Here is a 16,673-nt window from a genome sequence, read left to right on the forward strand (position 1 = left end):
TTCTCCACAGATGCTGCCTGACTCGCTGAGTTACTCCAGCACTCTGTGAAACGTCGCCTATTCATATTCTCCGCAGATGCTGCCTGACCCACTAAGTTACTCCGGCACTTTATGACTCTTTTTCCTTCACCCATCTGCCCAAGCCCACTCTCCCCCTCCTTTCCTATGTTCATTTCCACCCATAAACCTCTCTCTGTCTCTACATTTCACTCCTCTTTCAAATCTGCTCTACTATCTACATGTATTTTTCTTCTTCACTTTTTAGTCATAGAACGATACAGTGTGGAAACAGGCCCTTCAGCCCAACTTGCCCACACCGACCGACATGTCCCATCTAAACTAGTCCCACTCACACACGTTTGACCCATATCCATCTAAATCTGTCCTATCCATGTACGTTTCCAAATGCTCTTAAACATTAGGATAGTCCCAGCCTTAACTACCTCGTCTGGCAGCTCTTTACATACACCCAGCATCCTTTGTGTGAAAAAGCTACCTCAGATTCCTGTTAATTTCTGAAATATTAGTCATAAATTTGGTGCAAAAATGCTCCAAAACAAGGTTCAGAATGGATCAGAGAGCATCTAAAACCCCTGAGCCTCCAGGGCCCTTAAGTGGGCCATGGACCCCGGCATCGAGGGACTTCATGCTTCGCGCTTGTGATGTGCGCAGCGCGCACATTATTTCACATTAAGTTTTTTGTAATCCTGTCATGCCACCCCCCTTTTTGAAAAGCTTTGTACGGGCCTGTTGAAGCAATGATGACTTGGCAGCTTCTTTTTAATAAAGCTGCTGCACCGGACATTTATTTTGTTGGTTTCCTGGGTATTTTGCTTTTGTGAAACCACATTACATATTGGCAGAGTATTTTTGTCATTTGCTGAAAGTGACAGAACAAGTTCTTTATTTCTAGTTCTTAAAACGGTCCTCATGCTCAGCTTGAAAACTAAATATTCTTTTGCATGTTATATGAAGATTTAATAATCAGAAATATGATGAGAAGGTTACTGTATGTTTGTTGTAGAATGGCATGTTTGTTGCAGGTTCTCCATGCATGTCACTATGCATGAAGATATCTGGCCATGCAAACAGCACAAAACAATCACTCAGAAGTGAGATTCACACAAACCGCTGGAGTAACACAGCGGGTCAGGCACTATCCCTGGAGAAAAAGGATGGATGATGTTTCGGATCGGCACCTTTCTTCAATGTTCATTTTCCAATGTTCTCTCGACTCTGGGTCAGTTCCTGTGGACTGGAGGGTAGCCAATGTAACTCCACTTTTTAAGAAAGGAAGGAGAGAGAAAATGGGGGATTATAGACCAGTTAGCCTTACATCGGTCATGGGGAAGATGCTGGAGTCGATTGTTAAATATGTTATTGTAGCGCATTTGAAAAGCAGTGACAGGATCAGTCAAAGTTAGCATTAATTTATGAAGGGGAAATCATGCTTGACGAATCTTCAGGAATTTTTTGATGATGTAACAAGTAGAATGGATATGGGAGAGCCAGTGGATGTGGTGTATCTGGACTTTCAAAAAGCCTTTGACAAGGTCCCACACAAGAGGTTAGTGTGCAAAATTAGAGCACATGGTGTTGCGGGTAGGGGATTGACATGGATAGAGAACTGGTTGGCAGACAGGAAGTAAAGAGTAGGAATTAATGGGTCCTTTTCAGAATGGTAGGCAGTGACCAGACGGGTGCCGCAAGGCTCGGTGCTGGGACCCCAGTTATTTACAAACTATATTGACGACTTAGACGAGGGAATTAAATGTGACATCTCCAAGTTTGCAGATGACACAAAGCTGGGTGGCAGTGTGAGCTGCGATGAGGATGCTATGACCCCACAGGGTGACGGATAGGTTGGGTGAGTGGGCAGAAGCATGGCAGATGCAGTATAATATGGATAAATGTGAGGTTATCCACTTTGGTGGCAAGAACAAGAAGGCAGATTATTATCTGTATGGTGTCAGATTAGGAAAAGGGGAGGTGCAACGAGACCTGGGTGCTGCAGGCAGTGAAGAAAGCTAATGACACATTGGCCTTCATTGCGAGAGGATTCGAGTTTAGGAGCAAAACGGTCCTACTGCAGTTGTACAGGGATCTGGTGAGACCGCACCTGAGGTATTGTGTGCAATTTTGCTCCTAATTTTATAGAAACATATAAAAAAATTTAAGAATTAGACAGGCTAGATGCAGGATAAATGTCCCCGATGTTGCGGTAATCCCGAAACAGGGGTCGCAGTTAAAAAATAAGGGTTAGGCCATTTAGTACTGAGATGAGGTAACATTTTCTCACCCAGAGTTGTGAATCTGTGGAATCCTCTGACACAGAAGGCAGTGGAGGCCAATTCACTGGATGTTTTCAAGAGAGAGTTAGATTTAGCTCTTAGGGCTAAAGGAATCAATGGATATGGGGGGAAAGCAGGAACGGAGTACTGATTTTAGATGATCAGCTATAATCATATTGAATGGCAGTGCTGGCTCAGAGGGCCTATTTCAGGACTGAAGTCTGATTTCGGGGCAGTGGAAATAAAATAGGCTGAACCTCTGGAGTGCTGGGAACCTCTGAAGTTCCCCCCCACCTCGTGCGATGCCCAGTGGTCCCAGGAATCCCCCAGGGTTTCCCGTGGAAAGCCATAGTCCCTCTCCACAGTCGAGGTCTTCTTCAGGTCACTCTGAAACTGAAGGTCAACTGAACTGAAGATCACTCCAGCATCAATCACGATGAGACTCCCACCCCTCCTCCTTAAGAAAGTCCTCAGCTTAAGTTTAATATGCAAGGCTGATACGGCTGGAGCTTGTGAATAATAAGTGACGTGTTTGCCCGTGCTGCAATGCCCGTGCGGGATTCTAAAGGAGAAAAGGTCTCAAGGTCACATGTATTTATGTCAATTATGATTTGGTGAGTGTAGTAGAGCGTGAGTAAATGAGGGACATTACCCATACTGTATGTCCCAGGTTTAATATTTGGCAAATGAGGAATCTAATTAGAAAAGCCCTGCAATCATGTGGAAATGGAAACCTGAACGAGAAATAGTGTAGTAGCTCAGCAGGCCACTGAGTGTCCTGTAACTAGAACAGTTAAGCTAACCTCTCCTTTGTTCTGTTGTCATAGAGAATATCAGATTTTACATGGGATCAATTATTTTGGTATCATTGGCAAAGTGAACATATCCTGGTATAGCTAACAGCTCGGCATTTAGGAGCTTTTAGCTTTGAATGTGAACTTTGCCCTTGACATTCAGATCCATTTAACTGTTTTGGGTTTTTTTCCAGAAAGAAAGATTTTAAAAGACTTTTTTCAAAAGGAACATTTAGTTCATTGAACATTTGAGCATTTGAGACAATTTAAAAAATATTATGCATCAAAAAAAAATGTCCAAATGTGTTGTTTTAATTTTCCTCAGGATGAGAAGGCTGAGGGATTTATCTGCCTGTCGGAGTTCAAAATTGACAGAGCGAGTGAATGTCGGAAGAAGTAGTAAGTATCGTGGATGTGGTGGCCTAATGCTCCCTTTCATCCTTGACTGCAGAGGGAAAGAATTCAATAGGGTCTCAGATGTTGGTTGCACGCCATGTTTGGCACTTCAACCTGCAAGATTAATTACTGTATAAATTCTTTGCGTTCTGTTGATTAACTTTGCTCTCATGTTTAACAAGAAACTATATTAAGATATCCCTTTTAGCCTTTGCCTTCCCGTCACTCACAGTCACTGCTAGCAGGCCCTATCAGAGGGGGGGGGCAACGAGAGCCATTTGGCATGAACCTCATGCCTGTCTGCTTCAAAGGGATCTTGATTTGGGGGCCTCAGAAATTGAAATTGGCCTGGGACTCTGTTCATCTATGAGAGGACCTGACTGCTACCCTCCTCTTGTTTATCTCTGCCTGTCTCACTATTTGCTGGCCACTTGCCCACAGCCAGCTAGTTCACACCAAGCTGTAATCCATGCTGTCTGCTTCAATAATCCAGATTATTCCTGTTTTTACCTTTTCTACTGTTGCTTTAATCAGTGCATTTTCTACAGTTTTTTGCAAACTAAACATTCACAAACAAAAAGCAGGCAATTGATTTAGACAAACTCACCAGTTCAAAAAAATATTGGAAACTTTATCCCAAACCAGCCCTGTAAATACATACCTTCTAAGGAATAAAAATAAATTGTTTGGCACGTTATTTGACTATCCTGCGTGACAAGGTTTTTTTTGTCCATAGAGGTGAACATTTGCAGATCTATTTGATCAGCCCCTATTCCGAACTCAGAAGCAGTCAAGGTTTCTGAGGCTCCTATTACTGCCATACAGTGCAAAAACAGAGGGCCATGTTCAGCAGGGCTCAGTATATGCTGGTGATTAGTAACAAATGCTCATCTGCTGTAAAAACGGAGGGATTTATGTACACATTTTATCGACTGGAGAAATAATTGTGATTTTAAGCCATTTGGCACATTGTATTGTCATTAGAAAATAAATTTAAAATATATCTTTACATCTTTGAAGTATAATATTTAACCAGATTTTTAAGGCCAATGCAAGACAAAGTGAGCAATGCATTAAACATTGATATCCCATTTTAAGTATTTTGATAGAATAATGGAGGGTTGATATTTCTATTTGCTAGCGTATTGCTGTAGCCAGGGATCACAGCCTCAAATTACAGAACCAGCTTTTACAGCAAATTACAGTCCATTTAAGACTGAGACACAAAATGTCTTCACCGAGCTGGTGGTAAATTTTGGGATTCTCGTCACAGAGGCTGTGGAGACGCAGTTACAGGGAATATTCAAGGCAGAGCTGGATTGATATTTAGTTATTAAGGGAATCAGGGAATATGCGGCTAGCCCACGGAAGTGATACAGAGGTGAAAGATCAGACATGATATTCTCAAATAGGGAGTATATGATGGGCTGAATGGTTACTAGTACTTCTATTTCATATGTCCCAAAGTAAAATCCATGCAATCCATCTGAATATCAACTTTGAAAAATCTTTAACATTTAAACTGACATTTATGTATAATGTGAGCATCATATACTTGTTTAGTCCAGTTTAGTCATTTTTGCCCAATTTGATGACTCATGCCTTGAATTAGGTCACAGGACCTAACTTCAATTCCATTTAAACTGCTTATTTTACAAGGTGCTGCCTGCTCCCAACATGCATGTCTCACAGAACCAGGCAAGAAGTAAAATGAACTGAGGACTTTTTATTGTGAACCAGTTGCATGGAGGTTCTGACATAAGGGAAACCAGTCTTGCGACTGAAACCAGCTATAATATACACCAGCGGCACCAAAAAATCACCATGTTTCCAAAGTGATGAAATATTAAAACATTCATCACCGTGCTCTAGTTTTCTAAATATTAAAGATTCAATATCGTATTAAGAGACTGAGCTGCCACCCCCAGGTACAGGATACTGAGTTGGATGATCAGCCATGATCATATTGGATGGCTGTGCCGGCTCGAAGGGCCGAATGGCCTACTCCTGCACCTATTTTCTATGATTCTATGTTTCTATGTATTGAAGTAAAATGTGGAATATTTGGCTAAAGAGCAGCCTCCAGACCTTCAACGGGCCCTATCACGTAACACTGTTGTTAGGCTGATGCTTTGTGTCAGTTTCCTGTCACGTACACAGTCACTGCACTTCAGAGTTTATGATTCATTTTGAGACATTTAATTTCTTTTGGTCTCATGAAGCAATTTTTTTTTACATGTTTGGGCTCTTCTTCCAAAAAAGGAATAAAATAAATCAAAATGCCTGATACATTCGTATTTATGATTTTGTTTATGCCATCAGACCAATTTGATGCTGAATGAATCAGAACAGCCCTCCATGTATTATAGGGATGCAGTATAGTGAACCAATTCCACAAAGACTATGCTTAATGCATGAGCCATACTGCGTCACAGGCTGTCTGAGAGTGGAGTCAGAATTGCAGACGCAATTGCATCCTCTCCAATGTGCCCTACTAAACAAAAACAGGAAGCAACAAGGAGCTGAAAGGAGTTGAAATACTGCTTCCATTATTATTCATTTTAAACTCCATCCTTAGCCCCGGGGCACAAAATGTGATTTTAGAACCGATAAAGTTTATTAACTTAAAATGTTAACTCCATTTCTCTCCTCAAAGTTGCATCTGGGCCTGCCAACACTTGTTGATTTTCTTTAAAAAAAAATACCAAGCAGAGAGAAATGGTTTGATATTAATCTTTAATGAGTCCATTTTAGCAGTTGAGTGTATTCAAATATTTGTATATGGAAATGACGTATGAGAGCTTGTGATTTTCATTGTGTACATCTCTCTCTCTCTCTCTCTTTCTCCTTCACAGTGCATTCAAAGCATGCCATCCCAAGATTAAAAGCTTTTACTTTGCAGCAGATAACATGGATGACATGAACAGGTATGTCCACTAAAGAGCAATGTAATTCAGTACACCTTCTCATTCCCATACTGAACCTTCTGTCTTGGGCCTCCCCCATTCCCCGAGTGAGGCCACACACAAACTAGAGGAACAGCACCTCGTATTCCACATGTAGCTTACCACCCGACTGTAAGAACATTTAATCCTCCAATTTTAGTCAACCTCAATCCTTCCCCCTTTCCCTTTCTCTCCAAACCCCCCCCCCCCCCCCCCCCCCCCCCCCCCCCCCCCCCTCCTCCCCCCCCCCCCCCCCCCACCCGCATGCCCTCCCCGGGCCTAACATCTATTTCACTCCTACCCCTATATTCCTTCAACTCACTCAAAATTTGCAACTTCAGTGCGTCTCCCACACCTTCTGCTTTAATCTCAGGCCTTTCTTCCAACCATCTGCCTATGAACCCCCCCCCCCCCCCCCCCCCCCCCCCCCCTCCCACCACCACCACATGCCCCTGTCCACATTACCTGCCACGCCTTGTCCTGCATCTTCTCTCTTTAAGCTTTCACTCCCTCCCCCCCCCCCCCCCCCCCCCCCCCCCCCCCCCCCCCACCCCCCCCCCCCCCCCCCCCCCCCCCCCCCCCCCCCCCCCCCACCATCTGTCTGAAGAAAGTTCCTGACCCAAAACGTCACCTATCTATGTTTTCCAGAAATGCTGCCTGACCCGCTGAGTTACTCCAGCACTTTGTTTCCTTTTGTGCAAAGCAGCATCTACAGTTCCTTGTTTCAACTTAGAAACATTTGAAGTGCTGGCTTATAGATGAAACTTTAAACCGAGAGCCCATGCCAAAAGATCCTGTAGCATCGTTTATGTAAGAGAAAGGAAAATGTTCCCATGTCCCAGCCAACATTTATCCTTCATCCACCCTTCACTCTACATTCATCGCTTTATATGTTTCCAGCATCATAACTGTGGGCACATTCCAAATGAACTATCTGTGTCTTCAACCTGTTTTTGGAGTTCCTGCGGAGGTAAATACAATTTGCCACAAGAATAGGTATAAGCTTTGATGTATTTTCTCATCAAATGCAGATCAGGAATTTCAGAGCCCACTTCCCCAGTTTAAAGGTGGGCTGTATCTCCACATTAATTAATTTTGTATAGAGTAACATACTGAAGAGAGTTTCCGCAGTGAAGGATTAAAAAAAACATGAAGTTAGTGACAGACAAAGTTTTAACAAAATAAGAGAATTGACATTAATGTAACCAGAACTGGACAGGAAAAACGTGGAGGCTTTGGATAAAGTGCAGAGGAGGTGTACCAGTGGGTATTAACCTATTGGGAAGTTGGACTGACTTAGATTGTTTTCACTGGAATGCAAGAACTTGCAGGTAGACCTGATAGAAGTGTAAACAATTATGAGAGGCATAGATAGGATAAACAGTCAGAACCTTTATTTTGTGATGGAATAATCAAATACTAGAGGGCACAGCTTTAAGGTTAGAGGGGCAAAGTTTAAAGGAGATGTTCAGAGCAAGTTTTTTTTCACAAAGGGTGCCTGGAGTGATGGTTGAGACAGATATGATAGTGGCATTTAAGAAACTTTTGAATAGGCACACGGATATGCAAGGAATAGATGGTAATAGATTATCTGCAAGCAGATAAGAGTTAGTCTTGGCATCATGTTTGACACAGATATTGTGGATCAAATGGCCAGTTCTTGTGCTGTACTGTTCTATGTTCTATGACATTATCCTCAAGGGAGTAATTTATTTTTCAACAGTTCCAAGTTTGGAGAGGTCAAGCAGTTTAGAAGATTATATTTTGAGGTTTTCTTGCAATTCTTAAATGTAACCATAAGTTTGGGTATGTCAGAGAAAAACTATACGACAATAAGATAGCTAATTTCTGGAAGAGATGTACAGGTCTGTCCTAAATGAATTGAGAGGCAATAATGCCAATCAGTAGACATCAAAGGATTAATTATTCAGACGGTAACAATTTCAGTTTTACCCTGTTATCAAGTCAAGTTAAGTTTATTTGTCACATGCACATACGAGATGTGCAGTGAAATGAAAGTGGCAATGCTTGCGGACTTTTGTGCAAACAACAAAACAACCAAACAAATTATCTCTGGTTTTTTTTAATCACATTAAAGGAAAGATTTCTTGCAAGTCCCTGGTTAGAAAGGCGTGCAGTCCGAATTGCCTCTGGGAAGAAACTTTTCATGACAAAAATTCTACTTTTGTCAGATAATATTTTAGGGTTCACATTGAGTTTTTGTTCAAAACTTGTTTTATTTCTCCAGTTAAATCATTGAAGCATTTTAAACAGAAACTTGGAAAAGTGCCAAGGGGGATAGTTTTGCTGAAAAACTCATAATTCACGCACAAATGCCTTTATACGGAACTTAATTGTGTGAAGTGGCTCGTTAATAATGAAATATGCAGGACTATGGAAACGTGCAGTGGTAGATTTTATGTAAGAGATGATAATGAAAATACTGGGTGTGACTAGACAATTATTTCATTTGTGTCTATTGGAAATAATCATTTGAAAATGTAATCTTATTACAAAACCAAAATGAAATAATGTGATTGAATCTTTTGATTTGTCTCTATTCTGTGAGAATAATCTGAGAGACATGCATCTTTCTGCCATTTTGCTTTATACGGATTCACTTCAGAATTATGGGGCTATTTTTAGAATTTGCCTGTCCCTTTGCACGAGAAGAATCAATGCAGCTAAATGTATCTTATAGCTGATTTTAGTTGTATGTGGATATTTAAGTGTTGTCTCCTTGTTCTTTAATGGCCATTGTAAGAACAGCAGAAGTAGAGAATTTATGTTGCTTATTCAATACAGTGCCATTAATAAGTAAGTGAATTCAGCCATATCCAGAGAACTATACAAACATAATATCTTGCTCACTTTATGGGGAATCAAATGAGTTTCTTTGTCAATAAGATTGAAACCATCAATCAACTGCTCGACTATTTCCCTGGCTGATCAGGTCATTAGCTGATTCTTTTTTCTCCAGTCATCTGTCATGTGCACACCAAACTCATTTTATCTGGAACCTTCCTCCGACACCCTCAACTCTATTCTCATTAATCTGCTGCCCGACTATCAACACTGATCACAGCTGCCTGGGGTTGGGAGGGAGAGATGGATCAGCCATGGTTGAATAGCGGAGCAAATTTGATGGGCCGAATGGCCTAATTCTGCCCCATCGCTTATGAACATAACCCCCCCCCCCCCCATGCTAAAAATATAGAGAAATTGAAATATACAGAATAGTGAAAGGCTTGGATAGAGTGGATGTTTCCACTAGTGGGATAATCTAGGACTAGAGGTCATAGGATTAAAAAAACGTTCTTTTAGGAAGGAAATGAGGAGGAAATTCTGTAGTCTGAGGGTGGTGAATCTATGAAATTATTTGCCACAGAAGGTTGCGGAGGCAAAGTCACTGGATATCTTTAAGGCAGAGATAGATAGATTCTGGGGCATGAACATCGAATTCTCCCAATTTTGTTAGTCCTTGCTGTCTCCTCCCCTTCCTCAGCCCCCCTGCTGTCTCCTCCCATCCCCCAGCCTTCTGGCTACTCCTCCTTTTCCCTTTCTTGTCCCCACCCACCCCCGCCCCCGATCAGTCTGAAGAAGGGTTTCGGCCCGAAACGTTGCCTATTTCCTTCGCTCCATAGATGCTGCTGCACCCGCTGAGTTTCTCCATCTTTTTTGTGTAACCATAGATAGATTCTTGATTGGTACGGGTGTCAGGGATTTTGGGGAGAAGGCAGGAGAATGAGGTCAGGAGGGAGAGATAAATCAGCCATGATTGAATAGCGGAGTAGACTTGATGGGCCGAATGGCCTAATTCTACTCCTATCACTTATGATCTTATGAACATTTCAAGAGGTGATTTGTTCTTCAAGTCAAGCAAGCGGTGGAAAGGAAAGAAAAATAGACGTATTTTGCCTGACTGAAAGCATGCAGAGCAAAATAGAGCAAGCAAATGACAAACTACTGTAAAAAGACAATTGTTGGGAAGCAGAAACAAAATACATACATTCATCAGTGTTAGGAGAGTGTCAAAGCTGTTATGTGGTGATGTAGTTTTCATAATATACCCATTGCTTATCTTCCCAGGAGCACTGTAAGATTCTAATAAAGAGAAATAAATTCAGTCAACCAATCCATGGGATAATACTAAAAATATAACTGCTGGATTTAATTTCCAAGAAGTGTCTCGTAGTCACAAATCTCAAGGCATTTCCATAAACTGAGGTAACTGTTACTGATCTTAAAATGTCAGATGAAAGACGACTATAAAACTATCATTCATCAGTGCACCTGCCTGATCGCTTCCAGCCATGGTATTGAATTGCAGCAGCTAACATCATCTGTGAAAATGTTATTTCATGTGATATTGTTAATGTGAAAGATTCAAAATGATACCTTGCTGCACTGGACATGTGCAATTATGAATGTCTCAAATGCTGTGGGTGATTTAATGAGCAATCATTCACTTATTGTCCTGACTTGATTGAGCTGATTTGAATAGGATGTAAGTCAAGAACATCTGCAGTTACTGGAAATATGACACAAAAGCAGAAAATTATGGAAACACCTAACATTAGGCAGCATCTGTGGAAAGAACAAGAAGAGTTTATGTTTCAGACCATGGACCGTATATAATTCAGATGGCTTAAACTTGCACTAGTTAGAAAAGGCATCGTGGGTTGAATGACTCCTTTGTGTACAGTATTATTCTATACAATACTGGAGGCACTCAGTGGGTCAGGCAATATCTGTGGAGGGAAGTGATGGGTAGCATTTGTGCATTAACGGTGGAGTTGCTGCCTTACGGTGCTTACAGCGCCAGAGACCCGGGTTCGATCCCAGCTACGGGTGCTGTCTGTATGGAGTTTGTACGTTCTCCCCGTGACTTGCGTAGGTTTCCTCCAAGATCTTCGGTTTCCTCCCACACTCCGAAGACGTACAGGTTTGGAGTTAATTGGCTTGGTATAAAATTGTAATAATTGCCCCTGTTGTGCTAGTGTACGGGGTCACTGGTCGATGTCTCCAATGACTGGGCCGAAGGTATCTCGCGCTGTATCTTGAAACTAAACTAAACTAAACTGAATCAGGCTGCTATATTACTGGATGGATTTAAGAGAGTTAGATAGAGCTCTAGGGGCTAGTGGAATCAAGGGATATGGGGAGAAGGCAGGCACGGGTTATTGATTGGGGGCGATCAGCCATGATCACAATGAATGGCGGTGCTGGCTCGAAGGGCTGAATGGCCTCCTCCTGCACCTATTTTCTATGTTTCTAAAATCAATGTTTCAAGTCAACACCCTTCCTCTGGATTGCTAGAGTGGAGCGGAGATAGTCAGAAAAAGAAGGGAAGGGGTGATGGGGCAAGACATTGGGTCTTGACCCAAAAGTGAATTCTCCATTCCCATCCATACATATTAAATGCTAAAATATATTTGACAATAACGTCAACTTTCTTTGAACCAGCTGATGTCTAGTTTCAATGGTGGGGTGGTGTGTGTAGGGCATGAAATGAAATAATTTGATACAGTTATAAGCCACAGACTTGCATTTCCCTTCCTCTTTTCCAATTAATTATCTTGAGGATAGCTAGGACTTTTACACAGAGCAGGTTATACTGATTCAGACTGCCTATTGATGACTAGGAGCATTTCCTGTGAAAAAACAGCTTTCTACTGCTTGAAATTGGATTTCGCCAGTCAGCAACTCCCACATTGGAAACCCATTTGATCCCCATCTCCCCTCCTTGGAATCACCAAAGCTTCCTTCAAAATATCACCTGCTCTTAAGCCACTGCAATTACCCCCAAACTTTGAATTGATGCTGCAACTGTTATTTCACTCAGTATCTAACCAGGAGTGCAAAGATTTACCCATCTCTAAGTAGCATCTTCTTCTGAATTAAAGCCTGTCCATCTAGTTGGCAAAGAACGTATATATTATGTCAAGTCGAGTTAATTGTGAAATGCACAAGTGCAGTGAGGTACAGGTTCGATGAAAATCTTGCTTGCAGTGTCATGAAAGCTGGGACCATCACATTGAAGTGACAGCCAAGCAGCCACACTAACGGCTCGATTTCCTTAGGAAAATGAGGAATTTGGCATGTCTCCAATGACTTACAAGCTCTTCCAGATGTACCAATGAAAGCCTACAGTCAGGTTGCATCACAGCTTTGCTTTAGAACAGCTCTGTCCAATACCACAAGATATTGCAGAGAGCTGTGGATGTAGTCCATCACACAGACCAGACGTTCCACAATTGACTCCATCTACACTTCTCGTAGCCTTGGGAAAGCAGCTAACATAATCACAGATATGGTTCCACATGGTCGGCTGCTCTGGAAGGTTAGATCCCATGGGATCCAAGGAGTGATAGCTGAATGGATAGAAAATAACTTAATGGAAAGAAACGAGAGTGATGGTGGAAGGTTGCTTTTCAGACTGGAGGCCTGTGAATCGTGGTGTGCTTCAGGGTTCAGTGCTGGCCACATTGCTGTTCTTCATCTATATCAATGATTTGGATGAGAACATACACGGGAAGATTAGACACAAAAGTGGGCGGTGTTGTAGATAGTGAAGATGGTTGTCAAAAATTGCAGCAGGATTGGTTGGGTAGGTGGACTGAGGAATGTTTGATGGAATTTAACACGGAGAAATGTAAGGTGTTACATTGTGGGAAGCGTAACATGGACAGGACGCACACAGTGAATGGTAGGGCTCTGGGGAGCGTTGTAAAGCAGAGAAATATCGGAGTGCTGGTACATAGTTCCTTGAAAGTGTTGTCACAGGTAGATAGAGTGGTCATAAAAGCTTTTGGCAAATTGGCAAATACATAAATAGACATAGACAAAAGCAACGCCTGCAAAGCGAAAGGAAGCAGAGTGAAGAATATACTGCCACAGCAACAGAAAAGTGAGAGTTAACAAAATGCATGTTCCGCAACTATATAGATTGGTAGATTGAGAATATGATAAACCTTTTCATGTGGGAGGTCTGCTCAAGAGTCTGATTAAGAAGGAGCTATGGTTGAATCAGGTAATACATGCTTTCAAGCTTTTATAACATCTGCCGAACGGGAGAGGGGAGGAGAGAATGATCTATGTGTGATCCTTGATTACGTTGGCTGCTTTCACAAGGCAGATGGAAGTGCAGATGGAGTTGATGAAGGGAGGCTGGTTTGCCTGATGGACGAAGCTATATCCACAACTCGCTCCAAGCTGTGATATTACCATAGGATGCTTTCTATAGTGTACAGTGCATTCAGAAAGTATTCAGACCCCTTCACTTTTTCCACATTCTGTTACGCTACAACCTTATTTTAAAATAGACTAAATATAAAAATGTTTATCATCAATCTACACACAATACCCCCAAATGAAGAAGCGAAAACAGGTGTTTAGAAATGTTTGCAGTAATTAAAAAGAAATAACTATAGGATATAAAACAATTTCTGCAGAATTGCAGGTCCCAAAAAGCATAGTGGCCTTCGTCATTCTTAAATGGAAGAACTTTGGAACCACCGAGACTCTTCATACAGCTGGCCGCCCGGCCAAACTGAGCAATCGGGGGAGAAGGGCCTTGGTCTGGGAGGTGACCAAGAACCCGATGGTCAATCTGACAGCTCCAAAGTTCCTCTGTGGAGATGGGAGAACCTACCAGAAGGACTCTGCAGCACTCCATGATGGTTCCTTTATGGTAGAGTGGCCAGACGGAAGCCATTCCTCAGTAAAAGGCACATGACAGCACCTAAGGGCTCTTAGACCATGCGAAACAAGATTCTCTGGTCTGATGAAACCAAGATTGAACTCTTTGGCCTGAATGCCAAGCATCACGCCTGGAGGAAACCAGGCACCGCTCATCACCTGGCCAATACCATACCTATGGTGAAGCATGGTGGTGGCAGCATCATGCTGTGGGGGTGTTTTTCAGTGGCAGGAACTGGGGGGCTAGTCAGGATCGAGGGAAAGATGAACGGAGCAAAGTACAGAGAGATCCTTGATGAAAACCTGCTCTAGAGCGTTCAGGACCTCAGACTGCAGCGGAGGTTCACCTTCCAACAGGACAATGACCATAAGCACACAGCCAAGACAACACAGGAGTGGCTTTGTGACAAGTCTGTGAATGTCCTTGAGTTGACCAGCCAGAGCCCAGACTTGAACCCGATCGAACATCTCTGGAGGGACCTGAAAATAACTGTGCATCGACGCTCCCCATCCAACCTGACAGAGCTTGAGAGGATCTGCAGAGAAGAATGGGAGAAATTACACAAATACAGGCGTGCCAAGCTTGTAGCGTCATACCCAAGAAGACTTGAGACTAATCGCTGCCAAAGGTGCCTCAACAAAGTACTGAGTAAAGGGTCTGAATACTTATGTAAATGTGATATTTCAGTTATTTCTTTTTAATTACTTTGCAAAAATGTCTAAACACCTGTTTTTGCTTTTTCATTCTGGGGTATTGTGTGTAGATTGATGATTACAAAAATGAATTTAATCCATTTTAAAATAAGGTTGTAGTAGCAAAATGTGGAAAAAGTGAAGGAGCTAAATACTTTCTGAATGCACTCTAGCTGTTGGAATTGGCAAGAGTTGGTGGAGACATGCCGAATTTCCTTCATCGTCTGAGGAAATAGAAGCATCAATGTACTATCTTGTCGATGTGGTTGGACCAAGCCAAATTGTTGGTGATATTTACACCCAGGAACCTGAAGGTCTCGAGATCGAAGCTGCCACTTAACAAATAGCAAAGAGAGGAATTTAGGAAAAATTCCTTCAGCATCAACAATTCATTTTTTCTTGAAATCAAATCAAATCAAATCAACCTTTATTGTCATTTTGCAAAGCAGCAGTTGTAGTGTGTAATGAGAAGATGTTTCCCAGGGAATACCAGAGCATCACACATAAAACTTAAACATTTCACATAAATAAAATTTGTGGACCAGAAATTTCAGACAATCTCGCCTCGGTCAGATACAAATTTTAGGCCTAGAGAAACCAAACTAACATTACAGAACGAGTCTGAAGAAAGGTCTCGACCCGAAACGTCACCCATTCCTTCTCTCCAGAGATGCTGCCTGTCCTGCTGAGTCACTCCAGCATTTTGTGCCCATCTAACATTTCTGATCAGTAGCCTTTTAACATGCAGTTTGACAGGTGTTTGGAGCTTTTTTTTAAGTGGTAAACCAGGGTTGCATGGAAATCTCTATCTTGTGTGGAAATGTGATTGATTTAGCTGGAGAAGAAAGCTCATTCTTAAAGAGTTAACAGAAGCAAAACAGCCCACCTTTCCATTTGAGATCTTGAATCCAAGCTAGTTAGTTGTTTTATTTTCCAGTTAATTTAGGAGGTCACTTGACCATTAACATCTTGGTTCCAGATTAGTTGATGCACGAAGCATCTTCATTTAGTGGTAATGTTTATTAAAAGTTTAAGAGCTCACATGGAATTTTCCAAGTGATTGTCCTAGTATCTCCTTTGTTCCTTTGTTCTCCTTGGTTCTTCTCTAATCTGTCAACAAAATACATAACTTGTAGTGTATTTGAGGAATGGGGTTTACTGCTTCCCAGATGTTATCTTTTTAACGATCAAGAATATTTTTTTCCTTTTGAATTAGATAAACAGAACTTTGTTTGGTCAGCTCTACATGCTATAGTTTCTGACCCATCAACTATAATAGTTTTGATGTTACAGTAATTATAGGAATGAAAGTGGACTTAAATCCACACTTAACCTAAAGTTATGTTTTTGATATCATGATAATTGTGAAATAAGTTAATGTTGACAATATAATGGATTATTTCCATACATTGGTAATATTTTTGTTGCCTTTTTATTGTTGAAGTGTTATTTGATAATTTTAATTTTAGATTATGTAGGTAGGTGAAAGAAAGGAGGGGAATCTTAGAGGAATATTGGAAGTGTATGCTTCTCTGTTTGTTTGTTGTTCTTTGTACCTCATTAAAATCCACTCTACCCTGAATCTCAGCCTGAATAATGGTCTCGACCCAAAACGTCACCTATTCCTTTTACTCCAACATTTTGCGTTTATCTGTGTTGTAATTTAAACCTGGCTCCTGTTGATAGGAAATGGCTTCAAGGAGGCCATAGTCACTGGAGCTGGTGAAGAGGTCACAGCTGCCACTTGTGGGATGATGTGTGTGGGGATCAGTGCAGTCCCTCGGAAGTGTTATTCACAGAGGGGAGGCCTGATGGCAAGAAAAAAGAAGATAGCTTTGGGCACTCTGGAAGAA

The 16,673-nt window shown here is 41.7% G+C and overlaps 1 protein-coding gene across 11 annotated transcripts in view; it reads left to right on the forward strand.

The window, feature by feature from the left end:
* cnksr2a (connector enhancer of kinase suppressor of Ras 2a) overlaps positions 1-16,673 on the forward strand; it is a 496,167-nt gene that overhangs the window by 408,036 nt on the left and 71,458 nt on the right. For all 11 annotated transcript variants that reach the window (XM_055644411.1, XM_055644413.1, XM_055644414.1 and 8 more), the window contains 2 exons: positions 3,411-3,484; positions 6,337-6,408. In XM_055644411.1, coding sequence (XP_055500386.1) covers positions 3,411-3,484; positions 6,337-6,408 — 146 coding nt within the window. The remainder of the gene's footprint in view (positions 1-3,410; positions 3,485-6,336; positions 6,409-16,673) is intronic.

This window comes from Leucoraja erinacea, chromosome 13 (assembly GCF_028641065.1).
Source record: "Leucoraja erinacea ecotype New England chromosome 13, Leri_hhj_1, whole genome shotgun sequence".
NCBI classification, from domain to species: domain Eukaryota; kingdom Metazoa; phylum Chordata; class Chondrichthyes; order Rajiformes; family Rajidae; genus Leucoraja; species Leucoraja erinaceus.